The sequence below is a fragment of the Lepidothrix coronata genome, unplaced genomic scaffold (assembly GCF_001604755.1).
Source record: "Lepidothrix coronata isolate B3197 unplaced genomic scaffold, Lepidothrix_coronata-1.0 Scaffold74, whole genome shotgun sequence".
Lineage (NCBI taxonomy): Eukaryota > Metazoa > Chordata > Aves > Passeriformes > Pipridae > Lepidothrix > Lepidothrix coronata.
In genome coordinates this window covers 898,406-917,533 of record NW_016690254.1, presented here as the reverse complement: position 1 = coordinate 917,533, position 19,128 = coordinate 898,406, and the positions used below count along the sequence as shown (strand labels likewise).

The 19,128-nt window shown below is 36.1% G+C and overlaps 1 protein-coding gene across 1 annotated transcript in view; it reads right to left on the bottom strand.

Annotated features, from left to right (window-relative positions):
* Positions 1-19,128, bottom strand: part of UBE3C (ubiquitin protein ligase E3C) — a 72,631-nt gene that overhangs the window by 49,408 nt on the left and 4,095 nt on the right. Inside the window, exons 2-10 of the mRNA XM_017819398.1 lie at positions 12,821-12,874; positions 10,642-10,716; positions 9,798-9,944; positions 8,931-9,046; positions 7,321-7,478; positions 5,061-5,214; positions 4,013-4,233; positions 3,583-3,737; positions 1,393-1,580 (exon numbers count right to left, since the gene is read on the bottom strand). Of these exons, the coding sequence (XP_017674887.1) occupies positions 1,393-1,580; positions 3,583-3,737; positions 4,013-4,233; positions 5,061-5,214; positions 7,321-7,478; positions 8,931-9,046; positions 9,798-9,944; positions 10,642-10,716; positions 12,821-12,874 (1,268 nt within the window). The remainder of the gene's footprint in view (positions 1-1,392; positions 1,581-3,582; positions 3,738-4,012; positions 4,234-5,060; positions 5,215-7,320; positions 7,479-8,930; positions 9,047-9,797; positions 9,945-10,641; positions 10,717-12,820; positions 12,875-19,128) is intronic.

Genomic DNA, 19,128 nt, shown 5'->3' with positions numbered 1-19,128 from the left:
CTAATATGCACTGAGAATAGGACAAAAGATTGACACCTCCTGAAATGACAATCCCTGGAAAACCCAACACTTATGGCTGACTTGGAACTCAGAACTAGTAACTAAATATCTGCTTCAACTTATCAAATATCTGTGTGAATTTAACTTCATTTTGTCCATGGAGGTAATTCCACTGGTATCACTGACACAAATCTTAGTATCTCTACCACTTATTTCTAAAATTCACCTATTTGGGAGCTAGTCAAAAGTTAAAATTTTGAAATTACTTTCCAATAGAAGATGTTGAGAAGAGCTTTCATAACTCCTGAAAGTATCCAATGTTTTAAATAGCTTTTTATCACAAATAATTGCAAATACCCAATATGGCTTCTCAGGAAATAGATGCCATACTCATACAATTAAAGTTCTGTGACTTCTTTATTCATTAAACACCCCTTTCCACACAGTCCACCAGCAAACCTCAAGTCAAAGCAGTGATGCATTTAAGCTCAGTAATTACTATCCAAGGCAATGTACTACGTGCAACAATAAAGCAGGCACACTAATTCAAGTAGTGCTATGATCTCCAGGTCTCACATCCTGCTCTAATGCAATTAGTCTACAAAGAACTAATTACCCTAATCGAGCAATCACAGTTTCACTGACATCTTACTTCCTCTAACAGCTATAAACACCACTGGGCTAAGATAGCACCTAATTAGTTTTCTGTATCACTGTTTACAATGCAGTTTGAATTATGTTTACAACATTCCCTAAATACTTACTTTACTACCAGCAACTACATACTTACTCAAAACTACTTGCACCAGAACAGTGTTAATACTCATGTGGCTCAGGCTGATAATAAAAAGGTGAAAAATCTCCCATTGTTCTGACATTTGTGGTTTGCAATCTTTGTAAAAGAATACAAGTGAACATGTCCTTTATCTCCATCTCAGGTGCCAAAGCCCTTTCCAAACTACAATGATTTTCAATAGCTAGGAACTGTTTTAATTTGTAGCAAGATATTTTGGCTATAAAGAGCTAAGAGAACAAGTTGGTTTCAGTGCTCAGCGAGATAGAGACTGTGGAATTCACAGCATTGAATGTTTTAAAAACAAGCTACACCAATTTCTACTAGAATTACACTCAACACTGCCTCTGACAAGGGAACAGATAACATCCTTCCAAGAATCTTGAGAGGGCACAATGAACAACGAGAAAAATAAGAAACAAAGAATCCACTCTTTGGTTTGTGGAGAATTAAGATTTAAATTGCAAAAATCTTAATTTATTTCAGCTGGCCATAAAAGAAAACACAGAAAAAGCCCCACAAGGTATTTAAAACAAGTCTATCTAATAAAACCAATTTCAGATGTATTACAGTTCAAGATCACTATTATTTACACTTGCCTGACTTTTGGCACCATCATTCGGTGTTGTACCATTAGTGTGTGGCAGATTGATGCCATCAGGGTAAAGACCTCCTCACTCGCCGAGTCTCTCCAAACCATATTCAGCAGAGTGTTTGTCTGCTGCTTCGTATCCAACTTCTTTAGACACTCCTCAGTTATGTACTGAACTGATATTCTCCCATCACCCTACAAACACATCAAAGGTTTGCTTTTAATTTTTTTTAAGTGATCAAGTATCCTCTTTTTGATAAAAAAATAATACTTCTAAATTTTACTAGAACAGGAAGTTTTCTTGGAATCACACATGTATATCCCATTCTTAAAAGTATCAGACCCAAGAGCCATGTTAAACCCCCAGGCAGGCAACTGATAGGTTGTGGTATCCATCTTTCACTTAAGCCACTGGAAATACTGCCTTTAATGTAAGTATGTTCTGTAACACTTGGGTACAATAAGGAAAAATCATTTACTGGCATAAAATATGTCAATAATCATCTCTTCCCACTGATATCAGTTAGCATTGGACATGAAATCCAGAAATGGATGTTGACTGTAAGTTCCTTTACAAACAGTATTTCACTTTCATAATCCATGGGTTAACAAACAGCAACAAACTTCAGCATGGTCAACACATGTCTGGGTAGTGCCAGAAGTGTGCCAAAAGGAATGTTTTCTGTTGGCATAGAGTTGAGTCAAGCTCAATATTTTCTTTTCCTTATTTCCTATCTTTATCTTGCCCCCAACTGAGTCAAGCAGTCTGGCTTCTTGAAAGACGCAAGTTAACCAATTATAAATTTTTAAGAAAGAGGGGTTCCCCACCCACTCATCTTTTTTTTCCTAAGACAAGCATGCATGAAAATACAGAATACATAAAAAATTCACAGGAGAAGCATGCAAAACCATATTGCAATAAATAGTATTATTTATCCAAAGTACTCCTTAGAGCAGACGTTTTTCTAATTTACAAATTAGTGTAAGTTATCTGCAAAGGGAAATTTATGCTTTGTTTTTACCTACTCAGCTCTTAAACATTACAAATCTCTAAGCCACGAGTAGAATCTGCCAATATTTACATTGCATACAGTGTGTGTGTATCTGGCAAATTAAGTATTTTATTCACTCTCTCATGGTAAAGATTTTGGGGTATCAATAACACATGGCATCTAAAAACTCACAGCTAACAGGCTGCAAGTGTTCCCCAGCAGCACAGCTCTTCCTTGGAGGTTACTCTCAAAATCAATGTCTTAAAAATGCTTCATCTTTCAAAAATGTACATCACCTTCCATGAAATGTAAGTGGGCATTATAGGAACAGTATCTCTTAGAAGAGCTGGTATGCTTTTGCTTTCAACACATAACCAAGAAGCCTTAGAATGCCTGAGACAAAAATCCAGAATTCCCAGCTTATTGTAGGGAAGCAAAATAATTTGAATTGTTTTTTTTTTTAATGAACCCTAAATATGATGAAATTTTACATATTCTACAAGGAAAGCCTGCACATTGCCCAAGTCCTTTGAATGGCAGCATCTTCTGAAAGATTGTTGAATCCATATCTAACTTTGGTTGTTCAAAGCCCTGACACAATTATCAGGAGGTTAAAGTTAGAACAGATTTATTCTACTGCAGGAAGTTTAAACTACAGTGAAAAAGTTCTATTTATAGCACAGTCTCTATACATTATTACACAAAGCAGGTGTTTCCCCTTTGAGGGCTTTTGAGTTAGTGGATATACACAGAGTTAATTCCACAGGGTAAAAAGCCTATAGTTGAACTTGTATTTCCAAAAGAAAAAAAAAAAGGAAGAAAATCCCAAATTGGAATATCAGGTTTGTGTGCTTCCTGATATCTTAGCATCATCATGGAATTAAAGAATAGGCAGAGTAAAAATTCTCTGTAAAGTACAAATTTAAAGAAGGTAAGTTTAAACCCTTATTTTTTAAATAAAATTCTGTCCTTCAGCAGACACACTATCTGTAGTTTAAGGCCTCTTATTATAGTAAAGGGTTTGTTTTTAATGTAAGCAACAAGTTTCATTTGCTTACAGTGTACAGTCATCTATTTTTAAGGAGAAAACATGCTCCCTTCTACACATAGCTAGAAAAATACAGGACTTGAGAGTGTTCATGTTTTTGCCTATCTGTGCTACTGCCATAACACAAATTCTTTCAAAGAAATTTTGTACTGCTTACCGGCGTGGTTGTCATTTTACTGATCTCTTCATCCTCATCCTCAGAATCACTGTTTGCATCCTGACAGTTTGTACCAGCAGCAGACACAGGCAGCTGAGAGAGAAAAGTTTGGAGTACCCTCAAATACACAAGAAGTCCTTCCTCTGAAAGGGATCCTACAGCATGTACATCGAAAGAAAAGATCATCAGCCAGATCGCACCAAACTATAAAACATGTTTTACCAGAAATACCTCACCAAAACAAGTTATGCCAAATCTTATCAAATCAGTGCATTTTTTACCAAAAAAGGTAAGAATAGGAATAAAGCAGATCTCTCCAACACTTTTCTCCACGAGCTGTCCTTTTTACTTGGCAATGAACCATGTCATAGAAATGCATAACGTATTAACTCCAATATGAAACAATCAACTGGCCACTCAGTCTGCTCACCCAAATATGTTTCTCCAACTGTTAACACAAAGTAGAAAAGCCATGGGGCTTGATCACTTCGTCTTGAACATCCACTTTCTGTTAATAATAGTGCATTCAGAAAGAGTTCATAAGGGAAAATGGTCTGCACGTCAGCAAGCGCTGGAATGATGAAATGGAATATCTGATCTGTAAAAGGTGCTGCCAGAAACTCCTCTGTGAAGGCTGCAAAAATCTGCTGCCTGAAAAGAAGAAAAACTGTTGTTATGGAAAATATAGACAAAATTTCCCACAATGATACACAGGGAATAATAGATCAATTTGCAAGTTTGCACACATCCACCAAGAAGGCTGCAAAGGTGTGCTCTGTTAATCCTGACCTAGTACACCAAATTTCTCAGATTTCTCAAAAATTAGCTCCTTACACTAAATCCTTTTCCTGATGATCTTACATGTAATTTTACCACCTAAATGAACGCACAAAAAACTGTTTTGACATTATACACATTGTTTATAATATCAAAAAAAATCTAAAAAGTGCAATTAATCTTTACACAAATTTCTACTTTAACACAAAACACTATTGTACGTGATACAACCTGAGTTTGATTTCTGTTCCCTCTGTCTACATACCTGACTCTTTCTGCTTGTAACCTGACTTAGTTATTTCTCTCCATAAACCTCAGCTCAACTGTCACAAAGTTCCTTTTAACTCTAAAATTCTTTTCACCTGCCCTTAGCTGCATCTCTGCTCTCATCTAAGCTTTTCCACACCTGTGTTCCTAATGTATCAAGATACCTGCTATTCTCTGTGCTGTTTATTGTAGCATTCAGCATTTTACTGCCTTTTTCTTAATTTCTTCTCTTCCCCCCCTCTCATTTTGCCTGTCTTAAACACACCTGAAACTACATTGTTTCACTGATGTACAGCATCACCAAAAAATCATCACTACTGCAAATAAATCAACAAACTGCACTGAAAGAATGGCTAGACACTCAACAACAACAAACCAGGCACCTCTGACTATAGCAAATAAGTACAGAAATATCTAATATGATCTTTATTTACCTTGCACCTTCCGGACAGGAGCTATATGTAAAGTGCAATGGCTTCAGAACATTCTCCAGAAGTATTTTTGCAATAGGGACACGAGAAACATCAGAATACTCAATACTCGAGGGAAGCTTATTGTTAATTAACAAATAAAGCGACTTGTAGTAGCCTGCAAATAAGAAAAATCACTTTTAAAATACAGTATTAGTTTTCTACTTTTCCATATAAAACAACTTAACATTAACTTGAAAAACACTTTACAATTCATTGTATGAAGCTTGACTTAGGAAGACATTTTACAATAGTCTAAGTCATATCCACATAATTAACAGGCTATATCAGCAACCTCTTTGGAAATATCCCATTATAAAATCATTCATAGAGATCAACATTCAGAGTCACTTCGATTTTCAAAGACCAATGAACTCTTGCTGATGAAATGAATAATTTGATTTTTTTTAAATAATGACCTATGAAAAAGATGTTCTTTTCTCCTTTAAGTGACCGTAGTCACATTCTATCCTTCCACTCTTCCAGAAATGACAGATTTTCCCCTCTACTCCAAAGCATGACCGCATCATACAAGCAAGAGTCCTGCTGGCAGAATGTCTCAATTCTATGGCCACCTTGCCTTAGCAGACTGAAGAATACAATCACTGTTTCCAAAACAGGGCTCTCAGACAGTAATAAAATGCATTACACCATCCATGCCATAAAGACATGTGTAGAGGGTAATTTGTATTTGTCTCACTGAAGTACAAATGGAATCACACGATTTCATTCTTCTTAAAGCAACTTCCCCTTGCTCAATGAACTCCTAAACTAAGACCCAGGTCTCACAACTACAGGAACCACCTGTAAATGCAACAAATAAGTGTCACATCATCGAGAGTCCAGTCTAAGACCCTTTGTTGGGGACCACCTAACTCGGCATAAAATGCAAAAGGCAGGAAGGCCTCATAAAGGAATAACTCAGCAATGCTGACAAGAGATGTGTGGAAGATAAATTATATGCAAAAACATATACTAATAAAAGCTGATAACAGATTCTTTACAAATTAAGCATAATAAATGATTTGGAGGCAGAACATTTGTAGCTGCAAAAAAATGCTTCTTTTTGTTTTCATTTGAAGTCATCAGAAAGCTACATTTTAGTAAAAAATTAATGATTCTGTGATCTTAATAACTTTCATGTACCAGTTGTGAGAATTCATATACTAAAAGAACAAATATATGCATTTTGTAAGATATATTTATTATATAACAAGTTAGTGAGACAAACATAAATACTTCTATAGTTTTTGCTATGCCAGGGTGAGTAAAATAAATGTGCTACAATAAGAGTAATTATTTTTCTCATGGTGACTTGAAAACCAAATCCTTAGTAACAGGATAAGATAGTCTAGTCTACAGAATGTACTGTAAAACTTATATAGAATTATTCCAACAACTAACAGACTGGAAGGTGCTCTTTCTGCATTTTACACCAATGAGGTTGGATCTGAGATATTTATTTCAAAACTTTTTTGTCTTTTCTCCCCATCCACAAGTTTTGCAAACTCTACTGTATCAGAAAGGCAAATTATTTTTTTTGGACACTCCCAGAATAAAAAAGTTTCTTTGAGACAAAACATAATTTCAGTGCTAACTACACAATTCATTAACTTTCAGTATGTTTGCACAGGTGTAACTCATTGCAGTTTAGCAAACAATATAAATCAGAGCCAGGTCACTATCTCTTTGCTAAGGTGTCCGTGGTGTCGGCAGGATGAAGAGGTAATGCCAATTTAAAATAATAATGAATAGTAATATTTGTAGAGAACAGTACTGCAACACAATGACTAACTTTTACAAAACTAAGGCTTAGATCTGCCACAGTGTGTGCATGTGTCCATGGGAAACTCTGTGTGTGTGTGTGTGTGTGTGTGTGTGTGTGTGTGTGTGTGTGTGTGTGTGTAAACAGTTACTGGATTAAAACTTTTGTTAGGCAATATCCACCTACTCTCAAAATCTGTTGTAAATGTCTGTATAAATAACTTGATAGAATATTCAATTTTTAAACAGAATTTCTAAAGAAATCAAGCATTAATTTCTCAAGCAGTGATCTCACTACAAGCACAGTGTCCATCTAGTGTATAGGTTAATGTACGCAGCACTTCATTCATCGTGTCCGTGGTTAAAGCAAAAATGGGATTAAACAACGTGGTCTTCAGGTGTTACACATTCTGTTTAATTTCTGAGTATTTCCCAGAACTTCTAGTTCCTATCTACTCACCTTTTTGAACCATGTAGTGCAAAATTTGTTCAATTAATGATGTCACATAGCTGACATCTTGTAAAACTGGCAAATACGTATTCTCAGATGAAAATACCTCAAGCATTCTCATAGGAAGTGCAACATTCAGACTGTCATCATTGCAATTCTGCAATAGCCTATAAATGAAATTAAATTAAAATTATTCAACAAGATATTTCTCTTATTTCACCACAAGTATATGTACAATGATTTAAAACTAAAATTACAAAACCCCTTTCCCATTCACCTTTAATTAACTTATTTCTACGTGGTTTCCAACTGTTCTCAGTAGTTTAGCTACATCTTTTTGTTGGCATCTTTATAATAGTAACTGATTTTAGAGTTTCTATGAATATGACACTCTACCTGTAAATCCTATTAAATCCTACTAAATTCTCTCAATGATTTGCAAGTTTGGAGGTCTACTGCATGAACTAGAAGAGAAGCAAAGGATAACTCATGTTTTTCCATGAAGACATAAAAGCCCCAGAGCAATACAGGCTGGGAACAAATGCTAGGGAACATCATATGCATAACTAACACAATATGATAGCCTTGATTACAGACTGAAATACTAAAAATCCCATCCTTTTAACAACTGCTGCTTACATAACAACTATCAGTGACCACAGAAATGATGAAGATTAAGAGCCTGTTTAGAATTCAAAGGATATTTAGTGTGAGATGTGTATAGGTAGAGTCGTCCTAACAATGTGTTTTCCTCCCCATCCACATTAATAGCTGCATTTACAAAAACACAATTTCAACTGTAGTGAAAATGTACAATTCAATGCAGTGACACCACAGCTGTGTCCCACTGCAAACGGACTTTGAAGCCCACCACTCAAGTCTTCTTTAGTCTCTGGTGTCACTGTTTATCATACAGTATACACACTTATAAGAACACAAGGTTCAGTGACTTAAATGAAACAATTTTCTAAAAAAAAAATTATTTTAAGGCTCTGGATAATGTAACTAGTTCCTATTATTGATAAGAATAAATATATTGTTTTCTAAACCTAGGGTTTAGGTGCCAGATATTCAAGTCACCTTAATAGATTTACCTTCCTGTGATCCTCCCACTGCAAATAATAAATGCAAAGCTGAAGCCAGTAATGTAACTGATTAATATGCCTTTGTAACTTCCTAATATGCCCTAAATTCCCAAAACAGCGTGAGGAAAGGCATCTTAAATAATATTAGTATTGGAACAACGTGTATCCAAAGCATATCCTCGAAACACAAGTGTACCTCAGAAAATAACTTTGAAACGCTATCAGTTCCCAAGAAAACCTGGTTTCCACAAATATTGCTAAGGAAAACAGTTAAGAGCATCCTTAAGCCTATGCTAGGAGAGCATCCCTTAAGCACGTGTTGAACTTGAAAGCCAACGGAGTTTAAGAACATTCCACTGTTCGACATAGGGACAAGTATCCAATGCCACGGCCCACACACATATTTAACAGTCCTCTCCATAAAATGAAGTTACATTTAATACTTCACCTGCTGCAAAAAGAAACAAAGAAGTGCCCAGCATAATTTCTGAACACTTTTTACGTAGCAGAACATAGAAAAAAAAAAGAATTTACCTGCAACACAGCCCCAACAGTCTTTTTATTTGGAATAAGCAAGTAAGTCTGTCTGGACCATCCAACTGCTTAACAAACTGAGAACTCTGTTTAATTAAATTCTGACACATCCATACCTGCAACAAGATATGCACAAGTTTACTGTTTTGCCTACTGCAACTCAGAGAGTAATATTTCAGTGCTGTTGTAGATACCTTTGGAGGACTTACAAAACACAAACTCAGACTGAATCATGTTCAGAGGAGAAAAAAACCCCACTGTTACACAACATAATCTATATGACTGCTAATACTAAACTTTCAAAGTTAAGACTGAATTGCACTTACAACTTTACTCTTAGAATGAAGTTATCTGTTAGTATTTTTTTTATAAATAGTCATAATTCTTTAATGTCCATTATCAATAGCCACTATGAATCATATTAACTCATACACTTGGGAAGTTGGCAGTGACCTTGCAATTGATATGCCAGCATTATTCAACAGTGAGAAAAAAAAATCACCCAAACACCTTAGGAATGACTAGGGGGCTAAGTGGAAAATATGGTTTAAAGATTAAAATTTTAATATATTATTTTTTAAAAACTAATGTGAATAATATGCCCAGGATTTTTCAGGCTTCACTTCACATATTTTGTGCACGTGTATGTGCACGCACTTATAAAATCTGATTTTAAGTTCTTGTGCCTAAATGAAAAACAGCAGAGTGCAGACCAGCAAAAGCCTGAACTCTTAAAAAAAGAACTCTGAAATTAATTTAAGTGGACAAAGGCTTTTTTGCATCCCTTCAAAATCTTTTAAGTAAAAGACTCCTTTAACAGTGCATGAAACACAAGTACTATGGATCAGGGTAGGTAACAGTACTCACCAAACGCTTCGAATCCTCATTCTGTCTATAGAAAAAGAGTAACTGACGGACTAGAAGAGTCAAATTTGCTCCATTAGCAGTGGAAAAGGTTCCTCCAGATTGGGCCAAATTAGCACAGCGATCAAATTCACTTCTTTGGATGGAGTACTTAAAAATAAAACATGCATCAATATATCAATAACGGCTGTGATTTAAAAGAGAGATGCCAAATTTTAAAACCTTCGTTTCAGCTTCCCGTCCAAAGAGGTTGCAAAGTAATAAAACAGAGACAACATATATTTATTATGAGATCAAAACATACAGACGGTATCACAGTTCCATTCTGTAACTCAGAAGGTACACAGGCAACAAATTTGTTCCTTATCAAGAGCATCACACCAAACATTTTAATCTAATTTACTTAAATTAGAGAATTTAAACAGATAAAACTCTCTCTTGGAAGAATCTACCCAATGGCACCTTAGAAAGAACAACTTTTTGACTCAAACTACCACCCTAGCTATACTGGGAAAAAAAATTAAAAGCTCCACTGGTGTGTGAAAGCTCTTAATATCTAATGGCTTTCATCTGTTTTAATCAGCTAAAAAAACACTGCATGATCCCACTGAGGTCCAGCCACGTCCATGCTTTGCAGAATATACATCCATCTACTAAAATATTGAGTTTCAAATGAAAATGTCAAGAGGGGAATAAAGAATTTCCACTTTGTGAAATATATACTCAAAAAGATTTTTCAATTAAATTATTTACATTCAAAAAGATTTTTCATTCAAAGTATTACTAGAAAGTCTCATTTTCAGCAAAACTGTTTAACATCTTTCTAAATAAATAAATAAGTACTGACTTGATGTTTTCTGTCTCTGTACCCTCTCACAAATGACTGGATTATTATTGCATTTTTCAGCCTCCGCCTTTCTTCCTGTAAAACAAAGCAAGAAAACTGAAATCAACATTGTGGGACTGACTCTAATTTCTCATTTTACCAAATATATTTGTATTCAAAAGTATTTTTTTAAAATGAAAATTAAGCAGCAATCATTAGTTAAATAAAGCATTTTCATGTTTGTATCCAATACACATAGATCAGTGGGAATGCTTTTTAAGTTTTTAAGGGCAAATTTACCACTGAGATATTGCAAAAGAATTTTTAATACTCAGTATGTAATACTACAAAAATCAAAATAAACATCGTATTATTTTGTATCACTTTATTATTAACATATTTTATAAGACAAAGTTTTAATACTATGTTGAAGAATTCATCAAATTCTATGACAGCTTTCCTCTTTCTGCATAGATCAGCTAACAGTGAAGACCCATTTATTTGTTTTCATTCCAATAATATAAAATTATTATGATGCTGTCACACTTAAGGTATGGGGAAAACAAACAAAAAAAATCAGTTCCTTGGAGACAATACCTCTGTCAAAAGGAAAACGAGGCTTAAAGCTTTAAGCTAAGGAGCACAATATGGAAATTAATGAAAATTGTTACTCTCTTCTTCAAACCAGACATATCAAGTGAGTACTTTTTATGATGTGTCTTCCTCATCAGCTGGAAAGGGGAGGTAAAATCATTCCCTTACAATGTCTCACTCTGTGAGGAACTGAAAGCCGGCTTGCTTGAGGTGCTATGGGAAGAGCACTTGGAGGGTTCCCTGACAGCACCCTCAGCACATCCCATCACAGTAAATATCTGCAGGAAGTGGCTTCTGTAATTATGTTTCTAACAATGCCCATATAGATTCTTAGGGGATAAAAGAGGGAAGTAAATAGTTGCTCATGAATCCAAAGCTACAAAGCAGTGGTTGAGGAAGGAAAAGTACAAGGACTGAGAAGCCTGCTTTAAAATGAGAAATTTTAACCTAATCAATCCTTGAACTACAACAAGCCTTTAATTCTGAGGGCCACCAAGCAAAACAAAACACAGAAATACTTTCCTAAATTTCATTAAAATACACTTACGAAAGTTCACACAAACCTTCAACTCACAAAACCTTGATTTCTAATTTATTGTCCCATGAAGATACATCCAACTTAAGAACATAACCTGGAGTGACCGAGAAACACCAGACAAAATTGCTATTCAAGGTCTGTTTCATTTTTCTTGAAAACTCTGGTTCCTAAAGCAACTTCTCTGCATAAGCATATACTCAGAGACTGTAATTAAATCTAAAGCATTGACTAAAATCAAAATTTTGATAGGCCAAAGGCTATTTTTCTCTCCTAAGTATCTACAGTAAAAGTGCAATCAGGAGAGAGTTTCAATTACAGTAAGGCAGTATCTCTTCATAACCATAATGTAAGGTTCAACTAAAACATAGATATGTTCTCCTTTTCTCTAGGTATGTGTTTTATCTCAGAATACGTAATTGTCAATTAGCGACCCGTAATTGCAAAGGTTTTAAATCTGAGGTCGCTGCTAAGATTCTGCTACAGGCAGTTTTCAAAAATCCATAACTGATTTTATTCTCAGAGGAGTCATTCATTTTGTGAGAATGTGCCACAGAAAACCGTTGTGTGCACATGTGTACAAATACAGATGTCAGTAAACTGCCTCTGCATTGGCTTTGCAGAACACAGAATTAAGCAATGGAACGGGTTACTTCGATGTATGGAAAAAAGTCTGTGAACCACAAAGACTTTTTACATACGTTGGTAAGGACTCACTGATCATAAATTTGATGCACAACACAGAATTCTGAACTAGCTGGTGAAATCCTAGTAGTTTCATACTTAAACTTGGTCCATAATTGTACACCCATGTTGGGAAGAAAAAAAAAGCTGTTAATTTGTGCTTGAAAACTGAGGAGCCATTGCTTAACTTGTGCTTAATCTAGCGAGGGTCAAACACACCTTTAAGGGTTTTGCCAATTGGAGCACACTGGAAGATCACACAGAATTTGCAAACTGAAACAAAACATTCCTGACCTAAGTATGAACTGCAGCAGAAGTAATTTGCACTGCAAATGTTATATCAAATTAAAATCCAGTGGGCATGCAAACGCTTACAGGCTACTTTACCTCTCGTTTTCTCCTTTCTTCCTGAGTCCGATGCAGGAGAGAAGCCTTTTCTTCCTGTAAGACACAAACAAAGACACTTTCCCATTTTCATTCAAACACGATTCAGCTGCCTTTGTGACATTTAATGTAGACTTCACTTCAGGGATTATTTATAGTACATAAAACAATGGAGAAAAGCAGGTGTTAATAATTTTTCTTGCTTACAAACATAAAATGCAGCCCTCTCAAAAGAACAGTGATGGAGGGAAGTTCTGCCCTTATGAAAAAGGACAGGCAAACAGCAGCAAACTGCACTGATCTCTGTCCAGGTTTGTGTTCTCAGCATCCCAAGAACCTCAGCAAACACCACCTATTTAGAGATGACAAAGTAAGGTCCCAATCCCACCAGACAGTACCAAATGTCTGAGTGTTTTCCTTGCCTGGAGCACACCCAGGTGCCTACAGCAAGTTGTAGCATGTTCAAAGCAATCACATCCTGTCCCAAGGCCCCATGCTTTTGTCTAACTTGCACAAAAGCACGAAGCTCTTATATTTACTTATCCTTTTCCTCGAGAAACTTGTCCAGGAAAGGTGTCAAGAGAGACACATAGCATAAGTGGCAGGATTTTTTTTTTTTTAAAATTGTGAACTCTTCACCTAAATTAAGGAGAGAAACTGAAACTTTCAGGGCAGCATCTCTCCAACAGTGAAAAAGAAAAGAATACTTAACTATTCATGAGGCCTCAAAGAACAATACCATTACAATAGAAAAACCTGTGCATTAGCTTTTAAACCACAATCATAAATCACACATGGATTACAACATATCAACAAAGCTTTATCTGCAAGAATCTCTTACTGGATGGTTCTGTGTAATTTCCAAGAAAATATAAAAAATAATTCAATTTTGATGAAGAGCATTCAGCTCCCACTGCAGACAAGAGCTGAAAGTACTATGGCACCTTCCCAAATCCAGACTAAAATACACAATAGATTTAAGGAAACTATTTTCATTTTTTTGCCACTGTTACACATATAATGACTTCCTTTTTCTCCCTATGTCCTTGTCAGCCTAGAGAAGTTGAGAAATAAAACACATTCAAGCTGAAAATGTGTTATATTTGAGTACATAAAAATCAATTTGAAGTTGCCAAACAAATGTTTATAAAATACTGAACCACATACGAAACAACTGCGCTGGAATAGGTTCAATGTCTACCAACAGTTACAAAAACTGAGGGCAAAACTCTTCTGCATTTCTTTTTAGCTGATACAAAGGAAGCAAAGTCATGATTCTCTTAGTTTCTTCAGGATAGAAAATACTCGTAACACAGACCACTGAGAGAGTGAAAAACACATGTAAAACAAGGAATTTGAAGTTGGTTTTGTATCTCAGATCATTTACTGGAGCAAGCCTAAGGAAAAAATCCCACAAGAAGGTTAACCATATTTTCCTCTAAAGATGGTATTTCTGGCCAAAGACACCACTAACTGCAGCTACTGCCCTCTAAAGATAGGGGGGTTTCCACGTGTTAAACCCAGTATAAACAAATCATAACGAAATCCATACATGAGATGATGTTTCTCCACAGAAGCAGCAGGAAAGGCACCAGGTCTACTTGGTAACATGAGGCAAGAGGGTCTGACCTCACACACACAAAAAAAGACAAAATAACGTACTAAACTAAGAAACAGCTTCAGGACTTTTTCAACAGCTGATACCCAAGGCAATAAAGTTGTTAGTAAAGTGCCCCTATTTAGAAGCGATCGTTCTGCAGCAGCACCATGTAAACAGAGAATGGAGAGAAAAGGCAGAACACCACACAGAAAAAGAAAGCAAATTTCTGCAGGTAAGTGGAAAAGAGAGTGATACAAAAGACCTCAAATAAACCCAGTAAATGCAAGTGATTGTTAGATAAAGGAAAATAAGTGGTCAAAGGGCTTATTAGAAACAAGTAATTTTAAACCACTTGAAGAACAAGGGAGATACAACAGGGCAGGATATCCTCACTTAGTGCATCACCAGCTTTGCATTGATCAGGAATTGGGTCTTTTTGAAGAAAGCACTCTTTAAACCAAACCATTCTTAAAAAACTAACAAAATTTAAGTTTTCAGTCAGTCACATACTTGCTTTGAGTACTTGTAAAGAAAAACACCAACTTCTAAAGTATAAATTAAATACAACAGACGAACTGTCCCAAGACAACAAAATATTCAGGTAAGTAAATCCCACCTTTAAAGAACTATTATGGGTCAAATAATACTGTTGTTCTTGTTCACAAGACACACACACATCATAACTATAGCTAAAGATTATATTTAAATTAAATCCAAGAGAAATATATCTCCTTCAGAGTTATTAAACCAAACTGGAATACAGTCTCTTCAGAAATTAAAGAGTACATGTGCAATAGAAAAAAACCTACTGTGGGAAAGATATCAGAAGAACTATGAAACAATCTTCTTCACCTACAAGGGCCATTCTAACAAAATTATTTCTTTTGACAGCTGGATGCACAGTCTTCTCTGAAATCCTCCCTCAATTCCTCCTTAACAACCAGCACCGTGGAAAAGAGTCCAACTCGGCAGCTGTTGCTCCCTGGTGTTCGTGAATGACAACAGCATTAAGGTTTGACAACTCCCACCCATCCAGTCGCTGACTGCTCCTGGCTACAGCCGCTGCTCCAGCACCTCTTCCTGCCTGTCAACAGCCAGAGCTACTCATGGAAGAAGATGGTCTGACATAAGGCCCAAAGATCACGCCCAGCTCACTCCTACTCCCCACCTGCCCTGCCTCACTCCTGTGGTGGTCATGCCATCTTCTTTTTTTCACCTGCCAGACAGGCAGATGACTGGTATAGAGTCTAACATGAGGTATGGAGTCTAACATGAGGTATGGAGTCTAACATCAGGTATGGAGTCTAACATCAGGTATGGAGTCTAACATCAGGTATGGAGTCTAACATCAGGTATCTACCTATCAAGGTAGGCAGACAGACAATTTAGGGTGAACGAAGCATGAGCTTGTCTTGACTCCTTCAACCTTAATTCAAAAGGAGTGAAAAGCCACTTACTAAATCACAGTCCTGACACTTTTTATGATGTCTTCTTCCTTCAGGAGCTTGTCCTCCCCAGTGCAGAGCAGGGAATACACTGCTGGTGACTTTCATGCAACCTTTAGTGCCTTTCTAGCAGTCTCTTTCCCACCTGCTGCTTTCTCCAACAGAAGATACTGGTAAAGACAACCAACCTCAGGCACTCCCACGCAAGGTGCGGGACCATGAAAAGCCCAGTCTGAGAAGTTTTCTACACAAATGTGCGAGGCATCACACAAAGAGACAAGAAAGCAGAGAAACAGCATGGGACAGCAAAACCCAATGTGGCATTGCAGATGATGACTTGAAAGGTTAAGACAGAAGGGGGAAAGAGGTGAAAAGAAGGAAGCAGATGGAGGACAGTATACAGACAGGAAAACTTAAGACTGTCACCAAAGAAATGTTAAGTAACATTTGAAATGTTGCTCTGCACATCAGGACATGTACGTATGTACCCAACTATTCAGCACAGCAAAGTCCCGAGTGGCACCATTGCTGTAACAGAGCAGCTGATGAGAACAGTCACACACAACATAACAATGTTAATGTCAGTGCTACAAAACCACCAATTAAATCCACAATGAAAAAAAATTGAACTGTTTTCTTGTCCTCATTTTGCTGAAATATACTCTTTGTTTGCAAAAACATGCCTACAGAACCCCTAGCTTTTACATATCCCAGACAAAGACTGAATAAGGTACACAAATATACAAATTACTCTTTTCGTCCTGCATGTTAGCACTTTGCCTTGAGAGTGATAAACTTTCAGCCCTCTTGGTTTAAAATAAAGGTTCAGAAAAACAAAATGTATACATAATTAAATCTTTTCAAACAATTCTAGCATTTGTTGACTTTTTTTAAAATCTCAAATTGAACACTTCTGGACAGCCGTGTTAATCGAGCAAATAAACAGCTCCAAGCAAATAAATTTAAAACCTAAATATGCCAAATACAGACAAAACTGAATAATTATTTTCAGGCACTGGCTACCCACTGAGTATATTTAAAAAAAATTAACAATAACACACTGAAGCAAAAAATAAATATTATTAATGGTTGATATTTATTTTTAAACAACCAGGATTTATTTTAGTTAGTTAGTTGAGAATGCTTTCTATTCAACATTACAACAGATCATGTAAAGTACAAGGCGTGACTTTTTATGAAATTTACTTGGAAAAACAAATAAGCACTTGAGCTTTTAATTTTTGGGAACAATTATAAAAATTTGTATGGTTTTCATCTACAAAATGAGGAACATGAATTTAGTCTGAACGACATAACAAAAAGTAACAACTCCCAAAGTAAATGAAGTGACTTAAGCAATTTATGGAATAAAATTCCTTTCAGCACAAGTCTTTAATAAGTCCAACAAATTTGTAGAGAACCGATGAGGACACCGGAAGATGTTCCCCACCTTCTCAACCACGTTTCTATTTCCCAAAATTATTTTAGACAAGATGAACTCCAATTGGTTTTTTTCTGAATAGTAAAAAAAATTTGCACTTTAAAAGACTTACAGTGTCTTCAACTCGACCTCAATTTAAACTCCATTGAACACGCCTGACTAAAACATGCTCCGCTGCTTGAAACATTCTGCTTTGAAACAGTTTGTGACTCTCCTAAATCATGATGTAAATGACCAGATATACATTTATACATAGAGAAGACCATCTTCCAGAAGAAGATATTTTGAACTACACCCAGCAGAAGGCATTTGGCCAGGGAAAGCCCGACCTCACTGGAATAAACGTCACAGCGCTTGCTAGAAAACAACTCAGCATTTTGGCCAAAATTTTACTGTAGGATGTTGGGAGGATCTGGAACCACTTCTATCATGGTACCTATAAAAACCACACACAGTGGAACCAGGACTTGACTGGAAACAGGAAGCTCCAGAGGCCAACTGAAATGCAAACAAGTTGTTTTTACATTTACACTCAGTCTGTCTCTCTTATGGTTTTTAAGGTGTATATTGAACATGTAGTTATACCTGAGTGACTTCTAGTGGGAAGTGTCCCTGTCCATGACAAAGGGGTTGGAACTCAGTGATCTTTACGGTTCCTCCCAGCCCAAACCATCCTATGACTTTTCACTTTCTCAGCAACAAGCAGGGAAAAAAAATGTATTTATAAAAATAGCAACTTTGGGTTTGGATATGAAAAAATAACTCATAACTGAAAACAGCAGCACAATCACTGCTGTCAGCTAACTACAACTGCATCTTTTGTAGCTTCTTTGCAAATGAGGAGAATTTTAAATGTTACAGAGAGGAAAAAAATCCCCAAGAACCTAATATCCATTAACTATACAGTCTCCTACTGACAGTCATTTTACAACATGATAGTCTCCTCATACTTCCACACCACAGATCTGAAATTCAAAAGGTATTTCAAGACTTAGGCTTTCACATTTCAATGTTCTGGGCAAAACACAGTTCTGACTCAGCATAAGGTATGTACCTGTAGGATCTACACCATGTGCTTTAAGGGGCAAAGGTTTTAGGGAGCAAAGCAGTGCAAATTCTTTCCCACCATTCAAAAATAATCAGTGAATTTATAATTGTAGTCTAGAATTCCTGCACTATAAATCACTGGCATCATTTTAGTTCCATTGTGACATGGTGTAGGTTCAAAAAACTTATTACAAAACACTAATTCTTCCTTCCTGAAATTATTAACAATTTTCCTCAGTCAGTAAGAGAGAAACAAAACTGGTTTTTAACTCTGCCCCATCATTGTTTATATCCTACAGACATCTACCATGATAAGCAATCCCAACCTTGGCAGATCTCTCCCTGCCCTGGCAATCTTACAGCCTACTGCTTTTAAAACATTTTTATTCCACAAGAAGCTACTTCATGTGTAGAATACAGACAACAAAGAGCAAACAAGGTACTTCTGGAGTTCTACCTCTGCACTTCAGCTAAGAACAGGGGGAAAAATACACAGTAATCTAATGCTTAGTGTTATGCTACTAGTTTAAGAAAGCGCATCAGTAGCTACTAGAATAAAATATAAACAATCTTTGTAAATTGAAGATGTCTTATTATTAAAACTGTTCATATTTTAAAATACAGATGGAGTCATCACTATTTGCTCATTACTAAGCTTCCATGTGTTTCACAAGAAAACCCCCAAAATATAAAAAACCCCAAACTCTATGAAGTTGGTTTCACTTTCACTTTCAAGACAGTGCTAACTCATCTGTATTACAAATTCTGAAAAAGGAAG